General features: G+C 36.7%; 1 protein-coding gene across 31 annotated transcripts in view; it reads left to right on the top strand.

Annotated features, from left to right (window-relative positions):
• The window catches only part of DST (dystonin), a 428,022-nt gene that overhangs the window by 242,981 nt on the left and 166,060 nt on the right, over positions 1-18,981 (top strand). For 30 of the 31 annotated variants that reach the window (XM_019734644.2, XM_019734631.2, XM_074333118.1 and 27 more), the window contains 5 exons: positions 10,810-10,922; positions 11,018-11,124; positions 13,270-13,389; positions 15,426-15,521; positions 15,621-15,748. In XM_019734644.2, the coding sequence (XP_019590203.2) occupies positions 10,810-10,922; positions 11,018-11,124; positions 13,270-13,389; positions 15,426-15,521; positions 15,621-15,748 (564 nt within the window). Of the gene's footprint in view, positions 1-10,809; positions 10,923-11,017; positions 11,125-13,269; positions 13,390-15,425; positions 15,522-15,620; positions 15,749-18,700; positions 18,921-18,981 lie in introns of those variants that run through there. The other variant, XM_074333128.1, reaches the window with a different exon arrangement.

Raw genomic sequence — 18,981 nt, 5'->3', positions numbered from 1 at the left:
GTTGAACTACATATAGTTTTCACTGTGGAATGCCTTGATTTAGTCTATAAAGACAAAAGAGACAGTTGCAAACAATTGAAAAATCACTATAGACAGATTTTTGGATATGGGGTATTCACATTTAGATATTGGATATTCTCGTTTAGAGAGTCGTGTCTTATTTAACAGTTGTTTTTACTTGATAATTATTTCCATAAATTTTGTGATGTGTTTGGATTTGCTATGGAAACATATTTACTTAATTGGGGTTTTTTTCATATTTTTTTAGATAAATATGAATTTGTTAATATGAATTTTATTTGACCTCTGGCACATGGATTTGGTTTCTAGTCAATTACCTGTCTAACCATATGGAATAATTTGTTGTGTAGAATCTTAAGAGAGAGTGAGGGTTTAGAAGGAAAGAACCTCGTGATTACTGCATTGTATAGAAAAAGGGACGTGATGCCTTTTATATAGCAAGTTTGCATGCTGTATGGAAAGGCAAGAAAGATTTAGAATATGAAAGATTTCTTCTGGAGATTAGAAGGAAAATAGATAATATTTGTCTTTTAAGAGTACACTGGTATTATTTGTAAAAAGTGATTTAGTAAGATTTCTGTGTACATAATATGTTCTAAAGATTTAGAATATTGATTTGAAATGGAAACAGAAGTAATAGCAGCCTTTAGATATTGTATTAATGTAAATACAGTCAAAAGTTATTAAGTACATTAATTTGGATTTTCTAGCATATTCTTATTGTTCCCACATTGAATATGACTTCTAAAAGTAGAGAATGTTAACCCCAGTAAGTAGTACTTTACTAATAATTCAGTTATTCTAAAATATTCCATAGAAAACTTAAGTTTCCAATATTTCTATTTCTTGGAACAACTATTATATGAAATAAAAATGAAGAAAAATTTATATAATAAGACTAATATAGAGATGTTATGCAATAAAAATGGCCCCTGAAAGTAAAATGAAAGTAACTGTCACATAGTAGATACCCAAGAAATATATGCAGAATGACCATGTATCAGTTTCTTACTAGCTGTTTTTCACATGTGGTAGCTTTTAAATGATCACAGTCCTGTGAAATAGATGGGATTATTTCCACTTTATCAATTTATTAAATTAGCAAATTATTAAATTATTAAGCTGAAGCTGTAAAGGTATCTGACATTGTCAACATCACATACCTTTTAAATAGTGGAGGTGATTACTTTGGATTCTCAAACCCTTGTAGTCTTCTGTGTAACTTACATGATTTTCTGTAGGCGAACTAAATATCAAGAAATGGACCTATTGACCAGAATAACAGTGACAGTGCAACTTTGAAGACTAATGACATTCAGCAAAGATATATGAAAATTCTTAATAAACTTAAGAAAGGACTGAATAGTACCATATGTAACTGCCAGCTAAGATCTTTATCCTTTGTAAAAAATTAATGAGGGACAACATTGATTACTTAACTTGAATTAGCCGTCTATGAAAATAACATCAGCAGCAACTCATAACGCAGTGAGGAAAATTGTATATAAGAGAATATGAAAACAGCATTAAGTAAGCACAAAATCACAAATGAACTGTTCTATAGCTTTTGTTTGTCATATTATCCTAAAGAGGATGAAGAGACTGGATTATGCAGTGAGTAATAAGAAAAAGGAATATGATTTAGCGGAGGAAATTGCAAGGGATAGTTCTATAGGTCCTATTTAAATAGGTCACTGATAAATATATTATGTTCTATTAATTCTGTCTTAGGAAGTTGTGCTCCTAATTCCTTCTAGGAATCTCTATTTATTATGTTCAGTTTTCAATGGAACGGGTTCAAGTAATAAAAATACCATATGTCTGTACTAGTTTCTGCCTGTTTTGTTTGTATAGTTTAAATTTTTCTTAAACATATTAAAATCTTTTCACTGAAAACCACAACAGGTAAGAAATCTTAGGTAAATAAACGATTTGCCCCTAGCCTTAGTTTTCATTCAAAAGAATAACAGTGAAGACTGGATTTGATTGACTTATATCAAAAGAATGTCACAAAAGCATTTGATGAGTAAGTGGCTTAAAAGCAAGAGAGGATGAAGTAGAATTAGCCAAGCACCAACAGCCACGGGATTGTAGGAGTATCCCCTAAACACTAAGAGATTAATAAGTCACCAGGAGGAAAGGTAGAAGTGAAGGTGTAAAACTCAACAGTACGCGTTCTTCAGAGGTAGGGGCTACAAGCAGAGGGTTCAGCTGATACTTCGGTGTTCTCACTAAAGTGCGCTCTGGCATCACAGTGAAATTGACATTTTTCTTTCTGAGAGAAATAAAGCTCTGTCCTCCAGCTTGAAGTTCAGCTCCTGACTTGTCTTACTTTATCAGTCTCTCCAAGTGGATATCTGCCCTAGAATATTAATGAAAGCCACGTTCCAAAACAGCAAAGCCCAGCATCACACAGTGTGAAAACATGTTTGCCTGAGCAGGCATGAACATGAGAGTGGCCCACAGGCCAGAAAGAACAGTACAATGTGTGCAGTGGGGCCAGGTGAACCTAAGGTGGCGACATGGAAAGATCCTAAGTATGTCAAGACGAAAATGCTAGGGGGCGTATGTGTTTTGAAGAGAGATTATTTCTGCTTACTAGTTTCTGCTTGTCCTATTCTTGTTTTTAATTTATCCCATTCATTTAATTAATTCACCTTTTAAGTTCCCTGGCATTCTTTTCATACGCATGTTTTAAATATATTACCCAAGAGAGACTCCACATTTTTGAAATAGGTTACATTCAGGAGCATGCCATTTAAATATTTCCTAATTAGGTAGCCAGGAATTGTTTCACTTGTTTGCGTGTATAGTTGGGAAGGTAGCAATTATTTTGTTCATTGTTTGCCTTGTGAATTAGAATTTAATGGGACCATCATATTTCATTGTATTCAATGTTTAAAGATGTGGTAATTGGGAAGGTTAATACCTAAGGCTGTGGTCAGAGTCTTCTTGTTTAATAATCTGACCTGGAGGCCTGTGATTCAGCCACAGGCTTGGATTCAATCACACCTTACAGGCTAAACTGGATTGGACTGGTTTAATACTGGGAGGAGGCCCTGTGCGGCTTGACATGTTCCCATAGACGGTTGGGTGCTTGATGACTAGATGATTCTTTGCCCTCAGAACTTGATCTGCCTTCAGGCTGCAGAACCCAGAGTTCTGGGGTGTGGATGTGTGTGTGCACACATACAGGTATGGGCTCTGATTTGTGTGGCCACGGGTTACGCACAGACACAGAGCCCTGGAGGTTGTGAATTTTTAAAAAAGTCACAAGTATTTCAGTTCGTGAGGCAAAAGCAAAGGTACCTTACCAAATAAACTCAAAACAGTCGAACAGAGAACATCAGTGGTTGACTTCTAACCATTACCACCAATTTTAAATCCTTCGAGAGCTCACATGCATTGCTTGTAATGCATCTGTATCAAAGTAAGGTGTATAAGTTTGTGTTCACATCTGGTGACCGTTTTTCAGTGTAACTGTATTTTTACCTGCAGTTTTGGGGCTATAATTTGGCTTGTAGATATTTAGAGGAAACATCTGTTTATGTTACCTTCTTTCTATGTTCCTGGCCCTCTTGCCTACTTTATAGAAATTCTCTATAGTACTAATCCTTCCACTATTGTATGAAGTAGTTCCTTATAGATGTGACGCAAGGCATAGCCAAAGTTCTAGTTCCAGTTTTTCAGTCAGAAAATTGAAAAACTGACACCACCATCATGGGAAGACTGCTCCCCTGGCTGTCCTCACCATGAAAGCCTTTGTAGCAGTTTCTACAGTAGGCACTCTTTGCCAACAGCCCTGCTACTTCTTATATCTGTGATTTTTTGTTTAAATAGCAACCAATGGAAAATGTAACACATTAACATTATAAAAGACTCAAATAGAGTGAATGAGTATGTATTGAAATGTGATTTCTTTCCCCAGATTTCTGAGGCAATTGCTATTCAAGAAATTTTCTATACATATAGAAATACTTATTTTCTGTTTCTTTTTGAGGGAAGGGTCAAGTTTATTGCGGTCTAGTTTACCTAAGCACCTAATCTTGAACATAAATATAATTTTTTCTAAAACACAAATGAGAGAATAGTATATGTGCTATTTTGCATTATTCTTTTTTCCATTTAATTTGTTTTAGACATTTTTCCATATCAGCACAAATAGACTTATTTTATTCTTTTACATGCTGCATAGTATTCAATTAGATGGATGTAACAATTGATTGATGGACGTTATATTATTTGCTATTAAAAATGTTGTATTGGACTTTATATTGTGCAGATGTGTGAAAGTGTCTGTAGGATAAGGTCCTAGAAGTAGAATTAATGGAAAGATATTACATTTAAAATTTTGAGGATATAGACCCCTTCTGCACTGTTTGCCCTCCGTGATGCCTTAAGAAAGAAACAATTCCTTACTTTACTTGCTAATTGGATTCTAGCAATTTTAATTTTCCCTTTTATTCATAACATTATTTTTCTTTATCTTTCACAGTATGTGCCAGAGCTGAAATTGCAGACTTAGGTTTCCCTCTGTGTGGTGTACAAGCTTTTAGTCTTAACATGTGTGGGTTAAGACTTTGGGGGGGGCGGGGGAAATGACCAAATAAGTTGGCAAAAATGATCTAATCACTTAAAAAGCATATATAATAATGAATGTCAACTATAATTATATATATGTGTATATTTATATTTATATATAGTCACAGGATGTGGAGTACAGCATAGGGAATAGAGTCAGTGGAATTGTAACAGCTATATACGATGTCAGAGGGCTAGTAGATTGGGGGTGGGGGGTTATCACTTTGGGAGGGCTATAAATGTCTAGCTATTACCTTGTTTTGTACACCTGAAACTAATAAAAAAGAAAGAAAGAAAGAAAACAAAAACACATCAGCTGTCTCGGAATAACATATGAGAGAGTGCCAATCACAATGCCGGAGATTTAGGAAATGTGTAATGAAGCTCAGTGTCCCTCCCTCCCTAATGGCCCACTAATAATAGGGCATGTGACAGTACAGCTCAAGTGAAAATGGGCTTTAAAGTCTTCCCTTACTTCGAAACCTGACATATTCTTCCTTCATGCTTCCCGTCAGCATTTTCTTACCTTTCACTTAATATTAAGATTTCTCATACCTTGTAGGGACAGCTGGCATGTGAGGATCTCTCTCCTACTTTTCTTTGATAGGTCCATCTGTTCCATTACAACACTTTTTATTCTGACTCATTTATAGATTCATATTCTTATGTTATTCTGGGATATGAAATAGTTTAATTGTTTTTTTCTACCAAGTAAAAAATAAGCCGAGCCATCTCCTTTTTTTTGCTGGGGGGCAGGGAACTTACCCCTAATCACTAAGGCTTACTTATAATTTGCTCTCATAAGTTCACTAAAATATAGGTACTGAAGAAGTTAACTTCTCTATCTAAATCAATACTGTTTTCCGTATTTATTAAAGTCTGTGAGGCTGTTAACGGAATTGATTGTTTGCGAAGTGAAAGTCATACTTTATTAGGTATCTTTTAATTTCTGAGGTTGTTGGATTCCAATCTTGAAGGACTAATAAATCTTGCTGTAAATTACAGTGTTTCTCCCTTGTTGTTAGTAGAGAGTCATTTTGTAGGAAAAAAAATTGGAAGAATATTTGAAATAAGCTGGGGCATCTAGATTTGAGAAAAGGTAGAATTACCTTCACAGCTTGTTGCCACCTTGGAGTTCTTGGCTGTGTTTCTTTCACCAATATGTGTCCAAATATGAGCATAAAGGAATGTCTATACCTAGTTACGCAACTGTGGGTGGGTCTCCTGCATGTTCATATTTATTTGCGGGGGGAGAGAGGAGGATCACATTATAGGTCTTTTTTTCCACCCCCCCGGGGTTGGGGTGGGGTGGGGGAGGTGAGATGCTTTTGGCACCAATAAGAACGGTAAGAACATGCTAAGCCTGAACATGATTTAATCCAAACAGTCATCTTTGGGAATTTGTTATGGCAACTGCTCTTCCATCAGGATAAGTGAGGCATATTTAATGCATATTCTTCTTGTGTGATTTATTGAAGAGCAGATGTGAAGTGACATATGTGGCTTTATGCATCTGTGTATGAGTTGGTGAATTATGTTCTGGAGTACAAAGATTGTTCTAAGACTGATTTCTAGGTAAAGGGAGTGGTTTTTTTTTAAACTTTCATGGTATCCCTTTTCAGTTCCTCGGAAGCTGCTGAGCACAGTCAGTAAAGCCTGACCCCCTGTGAGCCCAGCTACGAGTGTCTGCTTTGTCTGTGCATGTACCCAAGCAGTGAAGCACACTGGAGCAAGTCAGACTTCAGGCTAGATGGGTTTTACTATAACTTCATCATTACCAGCGTCAAAGGGTTCAACCAGCAATCTTTTTCTATCCATATTAACTCACCCTTTCTCTCCCTCACACCGCCTTTCCATCCCTCACTGTTAACTGATAATCTCAATTTGTACTTTGCAGGAAAACTGAAGTCAGCAAATGGAAAGTCTTTTTTCTTTTTACCAAAGATACAAACCTCCCTTTCATGTGTATCCATCCTAGCCATCTTTGCTCCTATTAACAGAGGAATCCACCCTCCACCTGTCCAAGGCCTGTCTCCCTCTTTCCATGTTCTGGATCCTATTTCAGCCATTGCCTCAGAAGCCTCCTTTCTGATTCTATTAAACTTTTCCCTCCCCACAGATCTCTCTCATTGGATTTTAAACTCGCTGGAGCCTCTTTGTTAATAAAACAATGAACAGTAAAAAAACCCTCTCCCTTAGCCCCATGCTTTTTTCCATCTAATGCCTTATTTATTTTTTTCTTTAAAGGCCAGACATCTCAAAAGAGTTGTCTCTACCTTCCATTTTCATTTCTTTACTCCATACTTATTCCTCAACCCACTCTCATCTGCTTTCTGGCCCCATCATCCACCAAAACACTTCTTCTCGGGTCACGAGTGACTTCTGTGTGGCTAAAAGCCTGTGGACACTTACTTTTCAGGCCTCATGTTCCTTACTTCTCAGTATTTGACTCTCTTAACCATTCTTTTCTTTTTGAAATATTCTTTTTCTTTAACTTTATGGCACTATACTCCCCTGGTATTTTCTCCTGTTTCTTGGGCCGCTTCTGCTCTGTTCCTGTTGCAGATTCCACCTCTTACATGAACTCCAATACTGAGTTTTTCAAGGTTGCCTGTTCAGCTTTGTCTTTTTCTCTGTGTTGACTCTCATCCATGCGTATACCCCTTATTACTACCGTGTTTCCACGAAAATAAGACCTAGCTGGACAATCAGCTCTAATGCATCTTTTGGAGCTAAAATTAATATAAAACCCAGTCTTACTTTAATATAAGACTGGGTTTTATATAATATAATATAATTAATATAATATAATACTGGGTCTCATATTAATTTTTGCTCCAAAAGATGCATTAGAGCTGATGGTCCTGCTAAGTCTTATTTTTGGGGAAACACGGTATCCATAAAGTGTTTGAGGGGACTGGACCAAAAAAAAAAATCTCTTATGCAGTTTTAATGTTCTGCTAGTTTGGTTAGTGTGAGTGGTGATATCTTTATATTGCATATACATATATTTACATACATACCTATATTTACGTATACACATATATGGATATGTGTGTATGTACATGTATGTGTGATTGTGTGTGTGTTGCGTGTGTGTATGCGTGTGGGTATATATATCTTTTTTTGTCTAGGGAAAATACTCTTTTAAGATATGCGTTATATAAAAGATAAGAATTACTTTTATCTAAAATTATTTTGTATTATGGTAACAGCCATTTTGTTTGGTGCCTTTTCATTCTATATTTGGAACAAATTAAGGGCACTTAACCATGCATATCAGGGTTTGTACTTTTTGGCCTCACTTTAAACGTCATCTCATGACCTTATTTTGGTTTTATACTTCTGATTTAAAATTTATGTTATCTTCTTATATTTTCATTTTTTTGTAAGCTGTTTTTAATCATTTATAGAAACAGGGTGGCATATAAATATGTTTTAAAAAATTGCTATCCATGATGACTGAGTCATTCAGAAAAGATTACATTATCATAGAATAATAACACAAGTAAGAGTTAGAATGGCCTTTTTTCAATAAAAAGATTAGTATATATCATTTTAGGTGGCAGAAGATTACTTTATATGATTTTGAAAGGTTTCCAGAAATTAGGGAAATTAGAATAGTTAATACTTAACTATGTAAACTATAACAGGAACATGATTGCTGCCTTCTACGTGCTCACAGTATAGTGTAGTCTTTGGTTAATCGAAAATATGATGAGAATGAAATTTCCTGTTAATGTTACACAAAAAGGAGACATTACTGTGAAATGAAACCCTAAGAATGAAAATAAAAATCTTCTTTATGTGGAAAACAGCTGAAATTTTTCAGGCTGTATTATCCCAGTGAGACTATGAAAGAAGGAAGGTAGACCGGTCATATAGCACATGCCTCTTTTGGAACTTGCAGACAAAGAGACGAAAACCAAAATGGAACACTGGTAATGACCTAGGGCTCAGGAGATGATTGGAGGAGAGAGAGAATTTTGAGAACTTTCAGACTGTTCTTTTTCATAGTGGTTTTATAATTTTTTCCTTTTTCACTTTTTGCTTAATTTTATTGGTCTACTGCAATCTCTTAATGGAGGAAAACGATTTCAGTTTTTGTTCCATTAAAGTGTTAAATATCATGATAAAGAGGTGACTTATTCCAACTCATGTATTATACAGCCGCTTTTGTGCTGAAATGACTATGTCATTCAGAAGGAAATATTATGTTTTATTCTCCTACTCAAAAACTTGATTCTTCAATGACTTTATTCATTCTGTCTGGGATTACTCAGTGTTCACTTTCTTTGCTAATGGCAGGGTTCGCATAACAACATGCACTTTCTTGTTGGGAGATTTGGCAAACTCATAAAGACTGGTTTTCATTTCTTTAAAATGTGAGAACTATATGGAAACAAAACAATTTTTTTGAACTTTAGATATTTGTTTTTGTCTAGGCTGTTATGCATACCTGTTTAGTAATCTTGAAGTTGGCAGATTCTTCAGAATGCTTCTATGTGAATAAAAAATGTTAGTTTTAGAGGTATGTCATTTACCTCTATTGTTGTCAGTAGATTTATTTTTCCTATAATAAATGCAGGATCATTTTTCAGTAATCAAATTGGTGGCATGTGAAACACATGAAAGAATTTCCTAATAATTTCCTGAGAAAAGAGTAGGTAAGTAATGGTAGCTACAATTCAAGGTAATGAACCCTTCAAAGAGCTATAAAACTATAACTAGATCTCTTTGGAGATCTGCTTTCTCATCAGATAAAAATAGGAGTACAAATTGCTGTTTATACCTTCCTAAGATTAATGATACATTTTCAAAGAATTGCTCATGTGAACAGCTTTCCAAGTACCGTGTTTCCCCGAAAATAAGACCTAACTGGAAAACAAGCCCCAGCATGATTTTTCAGGATGACATCCCCTGAACATAAGCCCTAATGTGTCTTTTGGAGCAAAAATTACGATAAGACCCAGTCTTATTTTTGGGGAAACATGGTAGTATTGAAAATAATCTGCATTTCCTTTGTCCCACACTACCTCTGAGCCCTCCCACTCTTTCCAAATGAATCTTTGGAGCAAACCAGGATGCCTGTGTAGGGTATGGAGAGCCTTTCCCTATAAGTTGATAAACAGGTTCGTACTCAGTGATGTGGGGGGTGGGTGCCACTCTTTTGGAAGGCTTTACTGCTTCCACATTTGTTCCTGAATTATTTTAATGCTTTATTTTTGAGAAGAAAGTTTCCTGACTGGCTTCTGGCCTTAAGTTTCCAACTACCATATTTTGCTACTTTGTATTTAAGGAGTATCTTAGAAATCTGTGTGTGTGTGTGTGTGTATGTGTGTGTGTGTGTGTGTGTGTGTGTGTATACAGGCATGTTTGTGAAGCTACAAACCGGTGCTTATTTCAGTTAGTTATTTATGATTCAAATTACTAACTCACCAACCTATTTACCAAGTTATCTGTAGGTGTTGATTGAATGCCTGCAAAGTATATGTCACTTTATCGCAGCAGAAAGATAAAATACAAATGTGTATTAGTACATGGTTCTTGCTGTCCTCGCATTGGCCTGTTGGAGAAACAAGGCGTAAGTGCACATTAAACAGTGAATTAATAGGGCGAGGAAGTATATGATTATTGTGCCAAATTGACTGGCACAGAACTAAGAGTATAAGGAGTTCAAGGGACAGAGAAAGAAAAATGAGAGCTGGAAGATTGGTGAGGGCTCCACAGACAAAGTGAGGCTTGATCTCTGCTCTTAAAGATGAGTAGGATTTTAGAAGACATCAGTGACATGAAAGGGCATCCTGGATGGGGGATGCCATGAGCATGGCATTGAACTGAGTATGAGCTTTTGTGTTTGGTGAAAAGCATTGAGAGGGTGCTAGTTGGATGGGAAACACACTGTTGGAGTAGTGGAGCCTAAATAGGTTGAGTGGGACAGTTATTTAAAAAGATTCGGATTTTGAGGGATTTGCTGAAAGTTATATACATTCAGATTTTTATGTTTTCCTCGATACACTCGCCTTTGCCACACAAAAGTTTCTGAGAGGAGTAAGCAATGTTAAATGTTTGATGAAAACCTCTGTATTTCAACACGAGCTTAGTATTGATATTTGCAGAAGTTGTTATATAAATAGATACACCTGGAAGTGTAATGTTGAACTGGCACGTGAGAAAACATAATTAACACAGTGAATTTTTTCCTAGGCCGGACCTGATAGACATGAATACTGTTGCTGTTCAAAGCAACCTTGCAAATTTAGAGCACGCTTTTTATGTAGCCGAAAAAATTGGTGTTATAAGACTTCTGGATCCTGAAGGTGAGTTGTTGTTTTGAGTGGATGTAGATGGGCATAGAAGTCTGATCAAGAGTGATCTGTCAACATTTTGACATAATTTATGTTGCTGCTTTTAGATGTTGATGTCTCCTCTCCTGATGAAAAATCAGTAATAACTTATGTGTCATCTCTCTACGATGCATTTCCCAAAGTCCCTGAAGGTGGGGAAGGCATCGGAGCAAATGTGAGTATTGATTTTTCCATGTCAGAAGCTGCTGATTCCATAATGCCCAGTTGACTGAATTCTTTGATAGTGCGTTTTATAGTTCTTAAATATTTTCATAGCATTTGAGTGAATATGGTGTTTAATAAACTGATACTGTATGCATTTTAATGGTATCATTCTACCATTAAAATTATAACTCAAAAAATTCTATTCTATATCATAAATAAAGCTATTCAGAGTTAGATGTCATTTTAGAAATAATAGCTGTATAGCACTGAATTTTGTACATTTTCATTTTTAACTTGCTGCTATTTTACAACTCCTCTAGCTGATTGTATATATATAGAATAGCTTACTTTTGAAAGTCATTTCCAAGTTTATGAACTCATATGATTCCATGAGGTAAGTTGGCTCAATACTGTTTTTCTGATTTAATGGTGGGACCCAGAGGAAGTTTATTTATTTTGCCAAATTGACAGAGCGACTTTGGAAGCAGGGCAAGGTCCCTGACACATAGCTCTGGACCTTATTTGTCACTGTTTGCCAAAGGGTTGTGTAATTCAGTTCAGTCATGCATTTTGTAGTGATCATGCTAATGAGTGCGTATGCATTTCTGGAAGAGACAGGAAACCCTGTACATGTTATGCATTTGGGGATGATCTCCCCTCACCCTAAGCTTCTGCCCTCCTCCTTGCAGATACCATTTTTTAAAATTTCACCTTGATGATTTAGGAGCTCATCTCGGTAAACTTTCTTTTCTGTTCTCTTATTTCACCTCTGTAAGCTATTGTTCTAGACTTATTCCCATTCACTTCCTCTTGTTCTTTCTCTCAAAGGTGTTGTCTACTCTTTTGATCCCTGAGTAACTCGCTCCCCTGCTCCTCCTCTCCTCTGATTCAGTGCAATTCTCCAGTGACTCAGTGTTAAGTGTTGCTTGAGAATGTTTCTTGTGGCCATTCCTCGCTTTATCTTCTCACTATCTCCACCCCATCCCTGACTCTTCCCTTCACACTAGAATCAGGATGATAGCTTTCTATGGTTTTTCCATCTCCCATTATTTTTCTCTTCCCATCAACTCTGCACACTGTCACCAAATGAGCTTGAAAACTTTCAGTGGCTATATATCGCTTGCAAGATTACATCCAATCCAGACAGTCTGACATTCAAACTTCTGCATATGTGACCCCTTCTTGCCTATGTTTTTAGCTATGACACCCCAGCACAAACTGTTTGCTAGTAGCCATTTCTACTGCAGAGTCCTGACTCACTTGGGACTCCTTTATCTTTTATCCACTTCTCTCTGCCCGCCACCAACAGTTACTTACTGGGCATTGCAAAACTGCTCTGGGACCACCTCTCCCAAGAAGCCTTTAGTGACTGTTTTAGGCTTACCTGATTCTTATCTCAACTTCTAGCATACACTTTGTGAAATACTGCTTTTCATTTTGTTCAGCTGTTTATATTATAACTCTCTCTTGCCTCCCCATCTAGATCATATTTCTTTCATCGTAGGTATTATGTCTTAAAGCATTATATTTTTATTACAACATTTAGCTGAAGGAGCACAATGCTTTGAATGTAATTAGCACTCATTAGATAGTTAATTGAATATAGCGGTTGACAACCTTCCAGTTTCCTCCATTTTAAAAAAGTTTGCTAAATGAGTGCTTGGATAATCTCACCATACATGGCTCCTGTAGGTTTCATTCCTATCTAGTTTCTTACATATTGTATAGTTCTTTTGAGTTTCATATATACAGTCGACCTAGATCTAAAAAGGGTGGCAGAGTGACAACTAACTTGGCTTATGCATATTATTCCCCTTTCTTGAGTGCCTTACACATTGACTGTGGAAGTTTATCCTGCTGTGCTTCAACGCTGCCTCAGAACCCTTCTCAACACAGTGCTTCAGGCAATCACTATCTCTGGGTCAGAATTGACACTCATTAGGGTAGTCTTTGTGGTCAAATATTAATAGCATGCTTTTAAAGCTGCTTATGTGGAAAGATGGGAACTGCATGGAAAGTAGGAAAACATTTAGATGGTTCTCTCTGTCAGACTTAAAGACATGCAAATTCACAAAATGACCTCTGAGTAAATTGTGTTAGATATGAATATGATTATCTATACACATGAATCTTTTCTGTCCTTTTATTGTCCTAGGATGTTGAAGTCAAATGGATTGAATACCAGAATATGGTGAACTACCTCATCCAGTGGATTAGACACCATGTGACCACAATGTCTGAGAGAACATTTCCTAATAACCCTGTAGAACTAAAGGTCAGTGTCACTATAGAAGTAGGTTTGACTTGATTATTAAACTTTTAAATAATGCTGTAATAATTCTGTTATTTTAGAAGTTTAGGAAAATGTCCCTTGGTAAGCCACTAATAAGGAGGCATTTAAAACTATGTTCATCTCCCTACGATTCAGAGAAAATGGAGGTAAACTTTAGTAATCAGAACATAATAGCAACAACATCTTAAAGAAATTTATAGTCCCTTAGCCTTGAATTGAGAGTTTTAAGGTTTAAAAGAGTCTCTGGAAATGACCTCGCCAAACCGTTTTTGGTGTATGGGAAATGCTTGGAGCCCACCAGGTGGCTGGGGTGGGAGGGACTCTGGGAAGCTTGCACAAGTATGTCAGTGGGTGGGAGTGGCCTGCAGTCAAATCCTGTTAAAACTGCTTCAGAGCTTTCTTTTGTAGAGCAAGAAGTACATACTATATTTCACTATGAATTTGAAAACACAGATCTGACTTCCAGTAGCAATGAATTCATGGTTTGGTGAAACATTTTCTATTACCTAAAAACAGGTCTAACTCTCTGAGGCACAGACATGATAGAAAGATAAAAGTCACTACAGATATATAAACTTTGTTGAAGAGTAAGTTGCCTCAATTTATATATTAGGATTTGTGATAGTAAAATAGTCTGCTGGACTATTTCAAGAAACTGCTAATGTGAATATTAACAACAAAGTCCTAATTCGTTGAATTACAGGCTTTATTTTCATGATCTAACTCGAATCACAAAAACTGTAACAGCCCAGGGTGGGCCCTGTTATAGTTGCTCGTTGAGTTCATGCATCTATACAGAACATCTGTGCAACAGCTCTGAATGCACATTGCCACAAGGAGTTTGTCCTTGGCACGAGGTTACTTGGCGTGTGTTGATATGATGCTTTTTAAGTGTTCTAAAATTGTTTGTGAAGTCTCCCTATGTGGATGTAAATCTTCCCAGGGCAAGAGAGATCCCCCCTTCTCTCACCACATCTGCGATGAACAGTGTTTAGGATATAATGGCATTCTGTGCTTATTTACTCATGGACATCCTGAAACATTACTGTTTGAGTTTAAAACAGATTTCAAGTTCAAATTATTTCCAAATGGATTCCTATTGTCCAGACCCTTAGGTATATTTATACTGGCTTCTGATTAATGTAGATTCTGAAAAGTTTTGGAAGAAGTTTGAGTGATTACCCAGATTCCATAAGATGTAATACAGGAAAGAAAATATATATGGGGAAATGCCAATAATTTTATTAGCCAGCAAAACGTTGAATGGAGTCCCTCAGAAACGTGTCTGTGTGAAGATTTAAAGGGACTTTTTATAAAACAGCATGACTCAGGATGAAATAATTAGTATACACTTATTAAATGTGGATATGTTTTATCTACATATTTTTTATGAAGGTTTTTTTTTAAATAAATACAATAAATTATATATGAGATTCCAAATTAGTATCTGTAAACTAGACAATAATTTAATTATGTGGTTGAAACTTCTATAATAATAGCAGCAACCGATCACATCTCTCTTTGTTTACTAAGAGATCTGTTTAACTTGGCCAGTGGGACATTGAAACCAAATTTTAGCCCTATCTAGCTGATAAAAATTCTATTTTCAAGGATAGACCCATGATATAGACAAGAACAGAGTTTTTTTTTTTTTCCCCTTTATGGAAATTGGCATCAGATCGTTTTTCTAAAAGTTAATTTGCCACAGTCGGAAAGTACATCTCTTAAAGGATATGGTTTCTTGTTTGTACGATAATAAACACTGCCGTGGTTAATTATTATCCAGATCCCTGTGTGGTATACACGTTGAATCATGGCTGACATCGATAGTTAACATCGTCATCAAATCTTGTATAACCAGGACACCAACTAGCTGGCATTTGGTATAGTCCTTGAGTGTCAGTCTTATAAAGAAATTCCACTAAATATATACATCGCTTTTGAAATAGTAACACCATGCCATAATGAAAACAGGTTTTTGCAGTTTGAGCCTTCATTTACTTTCCCTTTCATTTTAGGCACTTTATAATCAGTATTTACAGTTTAAAGAAACAGAAATTCCACCGAAGGAGACAGAAAAATCAAAAATTAAACGCCTATATAAATTATTAGAGGTAAGCAGAAATTTCCTTTGTATTGCCAGGTATAATCTTTGTTATTTATCTATGTATTTTTACATCTTTGCTTCCCATCACATTTTTTTCCCCCTCAAGATTTGGATAGAATTTGGACGCATCAAACTCCTTCAAGGTTATCATCCAAATGACATAGAAAAAGAGTGGGGGAAACTCATTATTGCCATGCTTGAGAGGGAGAAGGCACTGCGTCCAGAACTAGAAAGGTAAGCTGGAGTTATTTCTGCCATTGACATCAGGTAGAGAGGGGGGTCTCTTTGTTTTCGTGGAAAGAACTTCAGTTTTTGAGGCAGGCACACCTAGGACCAACATTTACCTTTTCCATTTCCTTGTCCATGGACCTTGGATAAATCACTTAGTCTTTCTTATCCTCCATTTTTTAATCTATGAAACTCTTCCAATAGGTTGGAGGAGTAAATCAGTAACATGTTTAAAAAGGAACCCAGTGGACGGGGGGTATGTGAAGTCTCATCTAATAAGGCAGTTACAGTTTTAAAGCCTGTCAAAACTACCTGTGAGAATTTCTCAAACTGACTTAAATCAGCGGGGCCTGGATCTGGAAGCTCACAGGTCAATAATTAACTTATTTTGCTTCTTATATTATTGTCTATGATGGTCTTTCCGTGGGACAGTGGAAACCAGAGTCTAGTCTGCCTCCATTTAAAGGGCAGTGAGGTGGCTTCTAGAAAACACTCAGTTAATGTTGGTTCAAGTTCTCTTTCTGGCCACTTCTACAAATCCATTTATTCCGTGAAATCATCATTGACTCTTTATGAGTCTGTCTCTCCCATTACACCCAGTTGCCTGGAACGGTACCCCGGGAGACATTTGTTGGATGCATTTGTCTTCAGTATAGTCCTTACCTCACAGCCTGACTTGTGATACATGGCAACTGTGATCTCTGTTCCTCATTAGCTGTGAGCTCCATAGGGGCTGGGCCTTACAGAAAAGGCCTTCGTGGTCAGGCTCACCTCTCTGGCCTTTCTCATAGCCCACCCTCCTTGCTTTCTGCAGTGCAGGCACACTGGCTGTCTCTCAGGAGCGCTGAGGTGCCATAGTCAGGATCTTTGCAACTGTCTGTTCCTTTGGCAGGGAAGTCTATTTCATCCTCCCCCTCTCTCTTTATTCCTAATCATTCTCAGACCTCCGCTCCAGTGGTATTTCCTTAAGAAACTTTCCATGGTCTCCTAGGCTAGTTCAGATATCTTGCTTAGAACTCTCATATTTACATGTATTGTCCCTTCATAGCACTTATCTCGGTTATAATTTTATATTTATTTCTGTGATCATTTGATTAAGGGTTACCTGTTCCGCAGTTATGAGCTCCAAGAATGTGGAGACAAACTCTTGTTTTCTCCATCCCTTGTGTCGCCAGTATTTGTAACACAGTGCTTGGTATACATAGAGGTGCTCGGTATACTTGTGTTCTCCGTGCCCTGCCTGTGACTTCAACATTGTCGAAATATGAACTAATACGTTGAGGATATGTGAACAAGTCTAACTTGTCAGTCCTTTATTAAATTACTAACTACACTCTTGTTGAAGAACAACATTATATCCACATAGCTGGATCATTAGAACCCAAATATGCTTGAAATACAAGGGGTGGAACTTTTATGGAGGAGGAAATTGTGGGTGATTAAAATGAGATACTAAGCTAATCATCTGAAGTAATGGTTGATTACTGAAGTATGCCAGAGACAGGATATGGAGTAGATTTTTAGTCATTTGAGTAGTAACTGGATGTTTTGTACGGGTTAATGAAGAATGCAGTGGTTAAGAGTTCAAAATCCAGGAGTCATCAGTCCTGGGTTAAATTACTAACTCAGCTTGTAAGCAGTGTCATTTGAGATAAGGTATTAACCTCCCTAAGCCTCAGTTTCCTCATTTGTAAACAGGATGTAATAGTACCTACCGTGTTTCCCTGAAAATAAGACCAGGTCTTATATTTTGGTTTGCTCCAAAAGACGCATTAGGGCTTATGTTCAGGGGATGTCACCCTGAAAAATCATGCTAGGACTTATTTTCTGGTTAGGTCTTATTTTTGGGGAAACACGGTACCATATTTTGTGGTTATAAATGAGTATGAGATGAGTTATTGTATATAAAATGATTAGTTAATTTCCTGGCACATAATGCTTAATAAATGTTAGGTGCTGCTGTTATTATTTTGAGCTTTTCTGTTTACTAGCTATATTTGATATCGCACTCTCAAGTTTCCCCTTTCCTGCCTTCCAAAAAAAAAAAAAATCAACCTTTGGAGTGGAGAAGTAGCCATTTGGCATTGTAGTGTTGAGGGCAGGAAAATATTTAGGAGCTTGTTTGGATAAATGCCTTCAGTTTTCTTGATGCAACAAGTTTTTTGGCAATAACTGTATATTGCAAATAATAGCTATATGGTGTGGGAGTGTGTACAAGACAAATGAGGAGTTCTTATGCCAGGTAATAACCTATAGAAAAGAAAACAAGCACAGATAAATTAAACTTGCAAGCATTGTATTGATATTCTACTTAGCAATTTGGCTTTTAAAAATATAAAGGAACTATAATAAGATTGGAAGTAACATTCCAGAGAGTACATCATATAAAGAAAGGTAAACAGATCATTTGCCAGTTAATTTAACCTAACAAACAAATGACATGGTAGTTAAAATGGGAATGTACTTCATTTTTCATCAAACTCATTTGTTTATACGTGCTTAAAAGTGCCAACTTTTAGCCTCTGAAATTCAGAACAGACCTAGCCCTTTATAAAAGTCAGGCAGGCTGTGATTGAATTTTTGTGTTGTTTTAGCTGATAATTGCTATAGCCAGAATAACTTTTACTAATTGTACCTGGGCTTCAGTGAGGCTTCTGAGTTGTTTTTTAGGTGGCTGCAATTGGATGACTCTTGGTGAAAATATTTGGCCAGTCTTTTTCAGTGACGCCCGGATCAGGCTGCCTTGTCCATACTTGTAGGGTTTTAATGCAAGCTACAAAAGGCAAACTTCAGCTAGCAAACGCGTGGCTTTGGGCGAGATTCTTTTGAATACTTATCAGCTTGTTATTTGCTGTGTGTTGCATATGCATGTAGGAGCATATTTAAGGAGCTGTTAAAGCTGTAACATTCAGCTGCCACTTTTCACCGTTAGAAGTAGAGTTTTCTGCAGGCCTTCTACTTTTTGAGTCTACTTTTAATGACCAAGAAAGAACATCATATCAGGAATAAAAATGCACAGCAGTAGTTATAGTTACCATAGCAGTGATTCTGTGTTTAGTAACACAACTAGTACTCGAACCAGTCTTGATTCAAATGAAAATTTTCTCTCTGTTAATTGTGGTCCAACCCTGATCAACTCTTGCATTAGCTTTGGCAATGAATCCATTGATGGACACAGGTATCGGATCATGGGTGTGGGGTTGTTTTACTTTTGATGGGCCGCATTTTTTCAGTGATTG

This window comes from Rhinolophus sinicus, linkage group LG05, assembly GCF_036562045.2.
Source record: "Rhinolophus sinicus isolate RSC01 linkage group LG05, ASM3656204v1, whole genome shotgun sequence".
Classification (NCBI taxonomy): domain Eukaryota; kingdom Metazoa; phylum Chordata; class Mammalia; order Chiroptera; family Rhinolophidae; genus Rhinolophus; species Rhinolophus sinicus.
The sequence above is the reverse complement of the archived record's forward strand: the minus strand, read 5'-3'. Positions and strand labels throughout refer to the sequence as shown.